The sequence below is a fragment of the Stegodyphus dumicola genome, chromosome 1 (genome assembly GCF_044657685.1).
Source record: "Stegodyphus dumicola isolate Sdum_Otavi_A_Nest chromosome 1, ASM4465768v1".
NCBI lineage: Eukaryota > Metazoa > Arthropoda > Arachnida > Araneae > Eresidae > Stegodyphus > Stegodyphus dumicola.
The window spans coordinates 138,999,942-139,015,591 of record NC_140768.1 but is presented as its reverse complement, the minus strand read 5'-3'; the positions used below and the strand labels follow the sequence as shown (position 1 = coordinate 139,015,591).

Below are 15,650 nucleotides of genomic sequence, written 5' to 3'. Positions count from 1 at the left end.
GCACCAATTACCACTTTTGAATGAGCATAATATTATTGAATATCGGGCTCGTACTCGAATGCTAGACGCAGGAATGAATCAGATGTAAATGATCGATGTACCTGTTGGCGTTGTTGGTCATTTGCTATATGTCTGTTAACTATAAAACGGCGTGCTTGTCTTTATTCTAATCTTGTTTATTCATTTCTTTCAGCTCGTGCATCTTCCAAGTCTGCTTGCCGCAATTGCGCCATGCTCACACGCATATCAGTAGTATATTGCGGGATTTGTTCTTCTGTTCTTTAAGCTCTTATATTTCGTATGTCTGTCGTCGTTTGACGGCCCAAATTAGGCATTTGCGTCTTGTACACTGTACAAAAGACGCATAAATAGAACAAACTGAATTACTTAATGATGAAAAACAGAATAGTAATAATGTATTTATTCTATGAAGATATACTATATTTAGTGTTATTTAGTGCATGTCGTGTATATTTTCTTTTATTATTTTAACTACCTTTCACAATATTTCTATTTTAAAATGATTCTCACAAAATTTTGCACGCGCTGACTATAATATTATTATTGTAATGTCATTTAATAATAAACAAATTAATAAATAATAAATAAAAACTAATAAATATATAATAATAATTTATACATGTAACACAATAGCCTTTGTTGGTGAAAGCTCGTGACACGTGTTGAATACTTTTGAGCTTATATGAAATCACTTAATTAACTAAACGTGAGAACTACACTCGCTTGAGAATATAATTAAAATGAGAGTTACACTGAGCTAGTAAAATGATAATTGCAAATGTCACTACTAAGATCGATGCACAAACAATAATAATGGCCGAAAACTGTGTAGGGAGTGAGAGAAGGCTTATTGTGTGAGAGAGGCAGGAGACAGGCTTCGGTCTCATCCTTACTCAGTGCTGTTTACTGGGTGAGAAATGACACCGGTAGACGCCTGGCAGAGATAACTGATCAAGTCATAATTGATCAGTGATCGACCAGGGTTAAAAATTATTAAATTACTAATTTCGTTATTAAAAATAGGGGTTGGTGGTAGAAGGATGAAAATTTAGGGTTGTATGTATTTTTAATGCCACAAAAAAATAAAAATAAAAAACTTTCCAAAAAATTTAAAATAAATTGGGGTGGACCACCCTTATCACTTAGGGGTATGGACCGATTCTCAGACCTACCAAATATACATATAAAATTTCATAAAAATCAGTCAAGCCGTTTCGGAGGAGTATTATTACAAACATTGTAACACGAGAATTTTATATATTAGATAACATGCAGATTAACTTGTAGGGTTTATATTTATTTTAACTAACATTTATTTTAAGTTTAAACTATCTTTCCTGTCAAGCCTTATTTTCCCCTGGAACTGCCAATGCCAGAGTATGTAAATTTTAGTAGAACGCGCAAGGATTCAAATTATCAACGGAAGTATTCTGAGTTAAATAGAAAGGAAACGAGTTCGAGATGTGCTGTTCTTACTTCACGAGCGCGGAGGTAGTTAGCCAGAAATTGAAGAACCCCGCGTTTCGGCCTGTGTGCTTGCCTCGGAGACTTGTTAATCGTTCAACGTGATATTCAAAGTTTGCTGAATTAGCAGCGGTATTGTAAAACGCGGTGAGGTTAGTTACGTTTAGAGAGCCTCGTAGTTAGAGTCTTGTTATTATTTCTTTTCAGGTTCTTATTTTTATTTTACCGCCGGGTCGGCGTAGTTTGTGAGCGTCAAGAGCACGCATCTGTAATTTCTAAAGTTGAATAAAAAGGGATTTAAACCCTTCTCAAGACTTTGTATACTTTCCAGTTCATAGCAGTGACCACTATTGTTGCATGCAGGTTGGGAGCGCGCAACATTAGAAAGTAATAAGTTTTCATTTAATACAGCAATTAACAAGTGGAATTCCTTCTCATTTTCTGTATTTTTTTTTTTTTTTCAAAAAAAAAGAGTCATAAATGCTGTGAAATAAATGCATTTTGTGATGTAATGGTTGGTTACAATTGCTTTATACCACATTATACTTGAAATTTTTATAGATTATGGCACTTTATTCATTGATTTGAAAGATTTGTATTTTTTAGATTTAATACTCATAACTGTCATATAAATGTGTACATAAATTACAGGTCGTTCCTCTACAAAAACGTAACAAATTTGGAGAAAGCATTTCTCCAGGTATGTACAGCATTAGAATATCTTTTGTGAAGAAGATTCATTCATAAGAATTGGAAATATGACTTCATCAGTATATGGCAGTCATATTTGATTAAAATGAAATAAATGGAATATTTTCTGTCCTCCTTCCCGCGTTTCGGCCTGTGTGCTTGCCTCGGAGAATTGTTAATCGTTCAACGTGATATTCAAAGTTGCTGAATTAGCAGCGGTATTGTAAAACGTGGTGAGGTTCGTTACGTTTAGAGAGCCTCGTAGTTAGAGTCTTGTTATTATTTCTTTTCAGGTTCTTATTTTTATTTTACCGCCGGGTCGGCGTAGTTTGTGAGCGTCAAGAGCACGCAATTGTAATTTCTTAAGTTGAATAAAAAGGGACTTAAAGCCTTAGCAAGACTCTGTCTAAATTCCAGTTTCAACAGTCACCTCTTGGTTGCGTGCAGGTTGGAGGCGCGCAACTCTACACTGGCGCCCGAACACTTGTCGAACTGAAATGGCCGAAAATCGGATGGAAGCCGCGGGACAACACCAAGAAATGGAAAGCGAATTGGAAGGATTTGGATACCTGGTCCAGACTTTGAGAGCGTCAATTAAGCCAAACGTTAATTTCGACGGAAAAAATTCGGTGGCGTTATTTCTAGAAGGCCTAGAAAATCACTTTAAGCTCTACCCTGTGCCTGAAAGACAAAAAGTTGCCATCGCCACATCTGCATTAAGAGGACAGGCCGCACTATGGTGGATGAATATAGGCAAATTTTTATTAGGGGAATTTGGAAGCCAGATATATACATTTGAAAATTTCAAAAATAATATTATATAATTATTGAAATAATCTTACCGAGATTGTTACCTGCTCTTCAAGACTACTTCGAAATTAGAAACCCAAGCACATTGCAGGAGCTCTTCGAATTGGCGGTGAAGTTTCAAAATCGCAGAATAGTGGAAAAAGCTATAGGGCATCATATTCTCAAAGTACCCGAAGGCAATCTTCAAATGAGCAGACCAGAAAGGCAAACCGCTCTTATGGGGAAAAGAGCTATCAAGCTAACTCATCGAACCTTGAAGGTCAAGGCCCAAAAAGGAAATTCGAAAACAAACATCCGCGTACCCAGAAGGCCGAAGTTGAAAGGAAAGCTTTAAACGAGTAGAGGGGACAGTGAAAGCGAGGGTCCAGACCGCGGAAGTCTTAAAAAAACCCTCAAAAAGACATTTAAATACGGACATCGTAAAAAACTCACATCTACCAATTATACAAGTCCTGGTTGGCGATGTACCAGTAGAAGCCCTCATCGATACAGGAGCAGAAGGTAATTTTATGAGCGAAACATTCTTCAAAAAGAATTTTTATAGGTTACGATTATTTAAAAACAAAAATACGGAAATTATAGCGGCGCAAGGAGAAACCTGTCACTGCATCGGGAAATTATCATTAAACATACAGGTAAAAGAGGAAATCCTCAAAGTATTAATTTTTGTAGTGAAGAATCTGCAAAATCCTCTCATTTTAGGTATGGAGTTTTTAAGGGCCGCGAGGGCCAAACTGAATTCAAACACGTCGCAGTTTTCAAAACGGATTCAATGTTCCAGTTGGACCCGATGCGAAAACCATTCGCATGCTCTTCGCGAAATTCAAATGAACTGGTAGCGTGGCTAATGATCGAAAGGGAAATGATGGGCCTAAGCAAACTATAGTCACCCCTGAAAACGCAGCCAAAGTTTCTGGATTTGTTCAGCAAAGTCCTAGGAAAAGCATCCGACTTATTGCATCAGAGACAGGTTTGAAAATCACAAGCACACAAAAAATATTTAAAAATAGCCTACGTCTGTTTCCATACAAATTCCAAAGTCATCAGGCCATACTCTTGAAAGCTGTGCAACAAAGGGTTGACTTTGCGAATCAGATTCTAATAATGATCGACAACAACAGATTTGATGTGAGCTGCATCTGGTTCACAGATGAGGATAATTTTCATTTGAATGGAATCGTTAATAAACAAAACTGGAGATTTTGAGGTACCGAAACTCCTCCTTTGTGTGAAGAAAAAGCACTGCAGTCGCCTAAAGTTATGGCATGGGCTGCGGTATGCGCCAGAGGCATTATCAGACCCTTTTTCGTACGAGAAACGATAACTACTGAACGTTACATTACAATTTTGGAACGATTTTTCAGCACTCAACTAGCGTTGGAGGATCGACCAGCTATCGACTGGTTCCTGCAAGATGGGGCTCGACCACATCGAACAAATAAAGTTTTTCACTTTCTTCATGAATACTCTGGGAATAGAGTAATTGCGTTAGATTATCCTCAATTTACCGACACAGAAATAGCTTGGCCTCCATATTCTCCCGATCTGAGTCCTTGTGACTTCTTTCTGTGGGGCGCATTGAAAGACGCTGTCTGTCGAAACAATCCTGCTACTCTAGATGAGCTTGAATCGTTAATTGGTGTTGCATGTGATTCCATTTCCGTCGAGACATTGCAAGACGTGATGTCAAATTTCATTGTTCGTTTACGCCACCTCATTGTTTCGAACGGTGAACATTTTGAAAAAATTGTATTTTGATTGCAAAGGCTGCTTCACTTTATTTCTTTAACTAATTTTTTTTACTCCTCTCAGAGAGAGTTTTCAGTGCAGAGCGCCATCTGTTAACGATTTTCGTAACAAAATTTTCTAAACTTTTGTATACTATTTTTACAGTTTTGCTAATAAATGTACAGTTTACCGCATAATTCTATCGATTTTTGTTGTAGAGATATTTAATTTTGAAATCAGGGCTTATTCGCTGATCACCCTGTATATGTATACAGGGTGTAATTTAAAAGTTTCAAAACTTACCTCAGAACTTGAAATTTATTGGACATTTAAGTACAGCGGACTAAAATTCTTCAAAATATAATCCTTCAACATCAACACAGCGCTGCCAGCGCGTCTTCCACTGTTCGTAGCCCTTCTGGAAGGGCTCTCGTCGAAGCCTGTTGGAGGGCGTCGATGGAAGAATCAGAATCGTCATTCTCACACTAGGCATTAACCACCACGGGTTTTAACCTATAGTTATAGCGGTCTAAGCAATTCACTTTTATTTTTCTTAGCTCAGTGGCGCCTGAGCGCCGCACCCGAAGGTGAAATATGATCGAGGTGACAAAGTCATTAGGAAGGCGTACATAGGTATAAATACAAGTTATTCTTTCGATCTGATAAATAGAAGATTAATTAAAGTTGCGCAGAAAGAGTAGGTGTTTCGGAGCGTTGTGAAACTGCGTGTAGACTCTACGGAGATTCTTCGCGGACTGGAATGAGCAACTAGTAGAAGTCATGTGACTGGGAGTCACGTTCTCATTGGAGGTGCTGATAAAAGCATTTATTCAGAGTTTTTCAATTAAATGAGAGTTATGGCATAACTTTCAGTAATTTTGCAGAAAACACAGTCTTTTTCTTGACATAATAAAATTGAAATGAAGCAATAAAATAAAATAATTCTTGAATAATATCTGAAAATGTAAAGTCCTGGTTGGGTGGGCGTGTCAATCACGTGAGCCAGTAGGAAGGCGCTATGTACAAGAGAAGGTGAAGACGACACTCGATCATTAAATAAGTAACTAAAACATAAATAATGTAAAGACCTTATGGTTAAGCGTAATAAAAACAAAGTCCTTGCTTTGCAGAATTTACAGTATATAGCCAATGGCTTTGCAGATGCAAACACAAAACACTAAACATTATGAACACAGTCTTGAAAATCTTGGTTAAATAAGGAAGAAGATGAAAAATATTTACAATATATACAATTGTTGTCTAGATTTGTAACGAAAATGTAGATTATTATTCCGTTCGGTCGCATTGGTCGACATCCAACCACTGTCATGCGAATATGGAATCAATGCATTGGTAAAGGTCATACTGAACGGCATGCAGGATCTCAACGCCCTCCCATGACTAACGCCAGAGAGGACAGACAAATTGTGGGTTCAGAACTGAAAAACCGTACCATCATGGACCATTACTCAGGAAATGGGCACGTTTGCAGCATGCTCAGTATGAGCTCGTAAGGTGCGTCGACGTTTGCAGCAGGGTGACTATTACTTCGGTTCCCTTGACAATGCAGCGTAGAGAGAGACGGTCACTCTGGATCTAGGTACAGGAGTGGCGCAATGTCACCTTTTTAAACAAGTCCCGGTTCTACGTGCAGAATTCTGACGGCCGAATACGTGTCTGGAGTGTCCGAGGAGACCGCACGTTGCCTGCTTGCATTTGATATCGGCACAGGGGCTTTGCACCTGGTGTGATGGTTTGGGCAGACTAGAACTAGAGATGTACACGACATGCACATCTCTAGTTCGGATCGACGGTAATTTAAACGCAGATGGGTACATTTCTGACATTTATGTCCAGTGGTTGTGTTCTGTCTTCGAGGCCTCCAAAGGCCATGTTCCAACAAGATAATACAAGATTAAATGTTGCACGTCGTGTTCTGACCTTCCTCGATACACAGGGTATTCGATTGCTGCCCTGGTCTGCACGGTCTCCAGATCTGTCACCCACTGAAAACATCGGGTCATTAGTTACAGAGAGTCTGGCCCTCCATCCCTCTCTGGCTAATACGGTTGATGAAGTGTGGCATAGACTTGAAGTAGCATGGAAAGAGTTGCCCATTTCTGTCATCCAAACCCAGTTTGATGGGGTAAGGGCCGTTTTAGCTGCCAGAGGTGGCAGCTGTTTCTAATAATTTAGCACACCTGTAAACCTTCAAAATGCTTACAAATTTAATTATTTTGTCTTCACGCCATACTGTTTACGTGCAATAAATAACTTTTTTGTATTTGTCTTCTTTCATGGTGTTGCAATTTTAATGGCTAACAGTGTATTTACAAGAGCTATACATCTATTACTAGTTTACTTACATATTAATCATACAAAAAGAATAGATACTTTTAATCCATGAAATAAATTCTCTTTGTTTCGTGTGTGAAAAAATGCAGGACATACTTCTTAAAATACGCACGAAGGAAAACTTGTATTAACTTGGAATAGAGATTATTATGTGTTACGTTTACATTAGAAATGTGCTTGAAGCTGAGCAAAATTAATATGACGACAGTTCATAACGCATTTTCACTTTTTTATACCTAACAAAGGCCATTAGTGCAGATCAGACATTTCAAATTCAGCATCTCAAAAAAGCCAGGTAGTCATGGATGTACAACAGTTTTCAATAGCTTTTTCGTTGATTTATGCCCCGATAGAGGTCATAAGTGTAGATAAGGAATATCAAACTGAGTATCTAAAGGAGGCCAAGCAGTTATCAGTGTATAATAGTAGTTTGCAACTTTTTTTTTCATTGATTTATGTGTCGACACAGGCCATTAGCGTAGATCAGGGATATCGAACCCTGTACCTCAAGAGTGCCAAGTAAATGTCAGTGTAGAATAGTTTTAACGGCTTTTTCAGTGGGTTATGATTTAATATAGTCTTTAACGTAGAGCAGACAAGTTTATCGAGATAAAATTAAGTGAAAGCTTATTACAAACTATTGTAGGCTGATTAGTGCTGAGCTTTCTTCAGCTATTGAGATTGACATGTGTCAAGTAGTAATCAGTGTGCAATAATTTGTAATGGCGTTTTCGCTAACTTGTGTTTCGATAGAGGCCATTAGCATAGAGGAGGCATGTGAAACTCACAACCTGAAAATGGTCAAGTAGTCATCAGTGTACAATAATTTGTAACGGATTTTTCAATAATTTGTGTCTCAAAAATTCCATCTGTGCAGATTAGACAAGTCAAACCTCATACTTCAAGAGTACCAACTAGTCATCAGGATGCAATAGTTTATAATAACTTTTTTGCTGATTTTTAATCACAATAGAGATCATTAGCTTAGATCAGGCATATCAAAATTAGTACCTCGAGGAGGCCAAGTAGCCATCAGTGTACAATAGCTTTTAACGGTTTTCTTACTGATTTTTATGTCGACAGAGGCCATTAGCGTAGATCAGGCGTGTCAAACTCAAGACCTCAAAATGGCCAAGTAGTCATGAGTGTACAATAGTTTGTGACTGGTTTTCAATCATTTATATGTCTGTAAAGACGATTAGCATAAATGAAGTATGCCAAACTCAATAGCTCAAGAGGGCCAAGTAGTCTACAGTGTACAATAGTGCGGGCCGCTGGGGGAAAATGCCATTTTCATACTTTATGGTGAAGTTAAAAAATGAGCAGATATCTAGACTTTTACCTAATATTATATCTTTTAAAAGGTAAGAATATGGTATACGCCTGTTATTAGAAGGAACATGGTAGATGGCGGTTAATATGATGTACGGTCAAATGTCAGATAAACGGCTACTACCTGTTATCTTGATATCGTGCAGTTTGCCAAAATGTTGACCAAAGTTGTAGAACTTGCAAGCCGTTATTTTATGACAGTGTCCTTTTTTAGATTATGGATGATGGGTTGAAAGAGGCATTTAGTGCTCTGTAATTTGAAGAAATAAGAATTCTGCGCATGCTCATCTTCAAATATGATGAGTAAACTGGATAGACTGTTCGAGAGATATCTTCTGAAGTCAAGTATTCTGACACTACAGTTGCTCCGTGCCGTTCAGTATTGTCATCCATTAACAAAGTTGCTGGATCAACAACACCCTTAAACAGTTCTCCGTGGAGTTCATCATCCACATTTCTGCTAAAGATTGTAGAACTTCCATTAATCGTATGCATTTCTTTGTGGTCTTTCTTAATGATTCCATGCCGAATCACGAAACTTCTTCTGTTTGACTAGACTCCTTCATGAAGAATCAAACGCAAGTTGAGTGTTACTTTTTTCATTCAGATCAAAACACGTTTAGGCAAAGTTTCATGCTGTATGTGGATTCATCACTTAACAAAACGCTATCACATTTTTCTTGATTCCAAAAAATATGACGGCGATATTACGCGAAATGAGCATTTCTGAAAGACGAAGTGAGTGGGACACAAAATATCGTTTTCCTTGCTTAAAATTAAACACTTGCTGTAGAACGGTAGATTTGAATTCCTCTGTGAATTCCTGTGGTAGTCTGAAGATCTAAATTACGTCTCGTAGCTATTTCATGGTCTCTTTGATGGACTAAGAAAAGATGGTTTCTGGACGCAATTATTATACTTAGCTGCCCTTATCCAGGGTATCTACTAACTGACTTGGTGCTTAAAATTCGATGCCAAGTTCTTGATATAACATTCTGAAGGCTATTCAGATTTAGGGTGTTCCACGTCGAATCTTCCAGTTAACCGTTGCTTTTGCCTTTCAATTAAATGATGCCCTTGAATAATGAGCAATAATTTCTGATCACACTTAGAAAGACATTAACGTTAACCAACAGCAGCCTCGCGAATTCAAACATGTTTCCATTGCATAACACATTGTCAACGAAATAATTTGCATGCTTTACGGTCTTACATAAGTGCTGAAGTGCTGTTTTGGGTTTTGTTTGGAACTAATCATTAACTTTAATAAGTGAGCATATTTTTTCACGTTATCCTTTAATTTTGAAAAGCAATTGAGCAATATCGTCTCGTGGTAAAAAATGTGGATATTTTCATTGTGCACTGATTTGCTTGTTTTCTTTTCCACATTGCTTCTCTCTCTCTGTCTTTTAACAAATGTATATTTGGGAGTTTTATGGTTTATTTTTATAACATACAGCTAGTTACTTCAACATTTAAATATTTTCAATATTTCATAAACATTATTTCTTTTTGTCTTGTATTGTTCTTTAAAAGGTTTTCCATTTTCTCGTGTATTTTATTATTCCTATTATTTTTGCATTATTACTGTTTTTATTTTTATGTTTGCTCATATTTACCAGACTAAGTCAGAATAAGGCAAGTATTGTTATTAAAGTATTAATAAAACTTCAATTTAGGCAAGACGCAATAGTTTGATCATTTTGACATTCGTATTTCATGTGCGCGACATTTCGATATAAAGACATATCGAGCATATCTCATGATTTCTTTAGCTAAACTTACCAAAACATGCGTTTAATTTTAACTTTTATTTCATACATATTCAACTTTTTATATCTTTTTTTTTTTTTTTTTAGATTAATGTGGAAGAAGTAACTGAAGAAGGCTTGCAAGAAGTAATCAAGGGAATATTTGGATTCGGAGAAGGTGAAGGAGCTCTTGGAGGAGGTGGGGATAATCCTGGAAAAGGTGGTGGATGGTGGATTAGGATAATAGCACTTTTCAGCTTCTGCAAGAATTTATTCATCAGAGGATATAGAGCAGTCGTAAATGTTTGTAAAACGATAGTTAGAAATATTACAAACATCGTGAGTGATTGCTTCAGCTGGATAGATTCCTTTTTTAGACGACTAATGTGATTTTGAGTAAGTTGATGCCATTTATCATTTCTCACCAGTATTTCTTAAATACATCGCGCGGAATTTTGCTTCTATAGTTACGCAAGTAAGTACTTCAGGCAAATAGCTGTGTTCATTTTATAATAAAAAATTAAATAGTTCAGTGTAATAATTAACAGAAATAAGCAAAAATACAGTGCTTACTGCGTGTAAGAAACTTCCGAAAGTTTGCTACATAGCCCTCTCGTGAAAGATGCAACTTCCTCTTTCCCGTCAGAGCAATGGAAAAGCTTTTTCAACACTCGCATTTCTTTTTTCGATCAAGAACCACAGCTTGTAATTCGTGCACAACCGTAAATAACAAAGCATTTATAATTTTGGTCTAAGGTCCAACGAGACTAATTTTCCATGCTAATTCCCGAAACGAGGGTCTCCCTTTGTTCCTATAATTTGATTTTCCTATAGGAAAGATTCTCATGATTTTGTACATGTGATAATTCTTCTTGGGGATTCTCGGAGGCGCCGGAAATAGCATAATAATATTCATGATAATGGCAGCAAAAAAAATGTCATTCAACAACACATGTTACGATTAATTACTACAACTGCAATTCAATTTACGCTAGAGGCCACTTTTCGATCATGTTGACATTCATATTTGAAGTATTTGGTGTATCAAAATTCGTATTTGAAATATCAAAGGGACACTTGTACGTGGTACGTTTTTGCTTTTCTGTGGCAATTATTGCACTGACCCCCTTCGTTTGCTGCTGCAAAATATATAGCGCAGATATAAATCTTTATATGTTTGTAAACATTGTAATGAGAGCTTCCTTCATTGCCAAATGTAACTGAATGTAGTCATTGTTTTTAATAGAGATGACCATTTAATAATACAGGTTGAAACATAGTTCATAATAGAGCAACTAAAGTTGTTTTTGCATTCTGTTTTTGTGCATTTTCGATTTTACACGTTTTAAAAAGAATTAATTTAATTTTAACATAATTAATTTGTTACCTAGAACAGTATAAACCCTCGTTTTTTGCATAATTCTTAAAATATATTCCTCCTCTAAACGATGAGATTCTTTCTTAGATCTTCTGATGCTAACCGTTACAAAACGGACTTTCGAAGATGTAGGTAACACTAAATATTAACTCTTTGCCTTCGAGCCTTTTTACACTTGGATAGATGAGCAAGCCGAGAAGAACTGAGTGAAATTCTTACAGCTAATGTAAAGCAATTTCACAGAATTATAATAGTTATTTTATGTCCGAAGACACTTGCGCTTTCGCCGGATACAAACAGTATGCTTTACATCATTTCTTCGAAGTTTGTGCGCGTTATATATTCTGAATTTTCTGTTGCCTCTGCGGAATCACTGTCACTTTCACATTCACAATCTATTACCATATTTGTCGCCTTTTTATACCATCGCGATCCTCATGACTGCTTTCCTCTTCTCTGTAGTCCAGTAGTCTACGCAGAGATAGAATTTCGTTCCTTATCTACGAAAAATTGAACGCATCTTACTTAAACTATTCCTTCATGGCATTTTATGCTTACTGCTCTCCGTAACTTTGAAAATAATATCCTATGATCAGGATGGTCGAGTTTGAACTAAATTCGAAGACGCATATATAACAATAAATCTAAAAAAAAAAACTAATTTATATAAAGAAAACTGGCAGTTGCTTTACATTCATGTATTGTTGAATACACTCATGAAACGATACTGCCCAAACCAAATCTAAATAAGCAATGTTACATCTCGAATTATCGCATTAAACCGAGTATTGATCAAAAGTTATTTCTCGAGTTACCACATGAAATCAAGTGGTGACCGAGAGTCCCCTCTAGAGCTAGCAATCAAACCAAGTGGGGACAAAGAGTCACTCCTCAAGTTACCATATCAAATGAAGTGTCGACCGACAGTCAGCTCTCGAGTAACCGCATCAAAGCAAGTGATGACCGAGAGTCACCTCCGAGTGCAAAGTGTGAATAGAGTCCAGCAGCCGCTTTCCAAACTTACACATTGCTTTTTCGTTTCTAGATCGTATGGTAAAATGAAGAAAATCAAAAAAGTAGAAATAGCTTCAATATATCCAGTATCAATCGTTACTTATCTGGCCGAACCCCCAAGGATTGTTACCACATCGTTTATTGAAATACTGTTATTGGCGCATGGTTTTAAAAAATAATCGCTAGATGCTACGTAAACAGGCAAAAAATTAATCAGGAATTGAGAAATATAATAAAGTCATTAACAATTGAAATATGCAACTTAGCTACAGGCAAAAATTGCCAAAGCACGTGATTCCAAGGAACCAGTCCTAAGAATTTCCAGTCGAGATCATGATACATTTCCTCTTAAATTGTGATAAACAGTCTTGATCATAACTTGAAACTTTGAACTTCTCATTGAATTGTAGCAGCTATTTGACAGTCTACAAATTCATTGTTGGCAGCCAATTTATTTAAGTCTTGATTAATAACATTAAATTCCTAAACTAAGACATATTAAAAACGTTAAAAAGTATCCTGTTTTGGGAACTGCTGATTTTTGTCGATTCTGCTTTCACGTGCATTCCCAAACTAGGGATGCATACAGAAAAAGTCTCATCATACTGAAATAAATCAGTCACATATTTTGGCACAGTTACAAATAATGCAATAATGATACTAACACACTGCCATATTTCTTGAAAAGGTTATTTTCGGATTATTATCATCCACCTCCAAAACGTTGCTAATCTGCTGGCGGCTAAATTGCTTGCCAAACTAATAGGCGAATGGAAATAGCCATTTTGAAAATGATCAGGCGTTAAGAGTTCCAAAAGAGAGTAATGAAGCAATGGAATTAATAAAAGGGAGAAACAAATCCTTAGCAACATTTTTTAAGAAGCTTTACGTTTTCACGAACCGGTGTACTGAGCGATCTGTTTTCCTTTAAAAAAACTTACAGAATTGTACAAACTTGGTTCTGCCCATATTTGTTTCCTCCCCATCTACACAGAAATCTGCTTTCGCTTGAAACATCGAAGTATAGCACAAATTTCGCATTTCGCCTTCTAAAACTTTCCATTAAATTGGATCATTTAAGAAGTACAACTTCATGGAATGCCGGTTTTGGGATATCTATTTTTGGGCAAAATGCCATATTTCTGAAAAATATGCAACGTTAGTTTTCATCAGTCGGCAAGCTTCACAATCCCATTAGGATTCCTTACAAGAAACAAAAAATGTATAAAACAACAAAACTAAACACCAAAAACATGTTCGTTGAATTTTAAGTAAAAATCAACAATTGTCTGTTCCGGTTGGGCATATACCTGGGTTGCCATATAAATACATTTTGGCAACTTCATGGTTTGCCTGTTTAGCCGATACAGTCCGTTATCTCTTGAATACTTTATAAAGTAATGCGAATAACCAGAAGAATTCTTGAGAAAAAGAGTTCAAGTTGCCGAGCAACATCTGTTCTTGCGCCCAAAATTAGTACAAATTTGGACATCGCATGAAGAATACGTCGAGGGAATCCGCTAGGGAACCACCTGGTTCATAATGAGAAATAAGGCATTCAGGTATTTGACTCTGGCGGCTATAGTAGACGGGTCGCAAGGAAACGTTAGTGGCTTAAATCTGTTATGGTGTGGTCGCAAAGAGAATACTAATAGTTAGGAACTTCTTCGAGGAGATTCTGCAAAGTAGATCTCTAAGTGCTCAATTTTCTGGTAGAACTACATAGTCAAAGTTATTTAAATACTTTTTTTTTTGTGAAAGCTCTTAGAGTTATCGAAGAACTTTTAATTTCTCTGAAGAAATATTTGCATATGCTCTATTTCGAAGTCAGTGCATATATTATTTGCTCTTGCCAGATGCCTTAGACAAATCGTTTCGCCAGTTTTCATTAAATGATGTTGTCGCCAGATGCCAGACGTGATTGTCATTTGCTTTGTTCGTTGCCTGGAATCTCACCAGATGCTTACGTTAATCCCATAAAGTGTCTGACAATACGAAATGTCTGGAAATAACTGAATAATCCATTGAAAAGAAAACTGAGAGTTGCAGATGAAAACCAAGGTACCTTGCTTCTGCCCTAAAATAATATCGAATTAAAATTTTTAACTAATGTTTCTAATTTTGAGACCTTTTAAATTCTTTTCCCATTCTCAATATTAATACAAATAAACTGTGAATTTAATACAAGATAAGAATTGTGGTGAAAATACATAATCATCCTCTTAACATACGTATAAGAAAACAAATTTTCTTTGAAACATATTTGAATTTGTTGCATACCATATGTAGGGTTAATTTCTTTTTAGAAAGCATAAAGTTTCAAACGTTTATTTCATAAAAAATTCATAAAATTGCGAAGAATACCCCGATGCACCGATTTGTTGATTTTGTTAAGAATCTCTGTTCAGATGTATGGGACATCTTGCATTAAACATTTGACTATATAAAAATAAATTCTTATCAAATCTTTTTTTTTTCAGAATTCCTTTGATTAGTTTTGATGTAAAACAGTTACTTTTCAATTTTAGGTTGAAGTAATGAAATTCCACCTGGAGGTTTCTAAAGAATACTGGTGAACTGGTGTTTCTTGCATGTATTAACTTTATTTAAATGTGTAATATTATAAATATATAATATACAAATAAAATTTGTTAACATATTAGACTGTAAAATTTACCTAGATTGCAAAAGCTTTAATGTTTTTATTAATTTTGTGCTTTTTAACTGAAGGAAATTATTGTAATTTTTGCATTAAATAATTCAATCTGAGATAATCTGTTCCATTTCTTCTTCTTCTTCTGTTTATTAATTCTAAATCTTAATTACTATCAGATTGTCATAAAACATTCCGCCGCTTTTCGCTAGATGCATCCGCTTATCCATCTGCTTATAAATGAATTTGCACAGCTAAGATTTTTCAGTGCGTTTCGTGCTTCAAATGTACTATAGTGTGCGAAATCATTCCTACAAAGCGATTATTTAGATCATTTACATACATAGTTACATGTACACTACAGAAAAAAAAGGACAGTTCTTATATCTCCCGTTCTAAGGGGTCGATTGACGAAATTCAACTTGCGTTTTTCTTGTCTCGAAAGCGTGACTTA

General features: G+C 36.1%; 1 protein-coding gene across 4 annotated transcripts in view; it reads left to right on the top strand.

Annotated features, from left to right (window-relative positions):
• The window catches only part of LOC118205845 (uncharacterized), a 93,309-nt gene extending 77,992 nt beyond the window's left edge, over window positions 1-15,317 (top strand). For all 4 annotated transcript variants that reach the window (XM_085821368.1, XM_085821360.1, XM_085821365.1 and 1 more), the window contains 2 exons: window positions 10,260-10,547; window positions 15,072-15,317. In XM_085821368.1, the coding sequence (XP_085677494.1) occupies window positions 10,260-10,541 (282 nt within the window). In that variant the 3' untranslated portion in view covers window positions 10,542-10,547; window positions 15,072-15,317. The remainder of the gene's footprint in view (window positions 1-10,259; window positions 10,548-15,071) is intronic.
• Window positions 15,318-15,650: the final 333 nt, after the last annotated feature.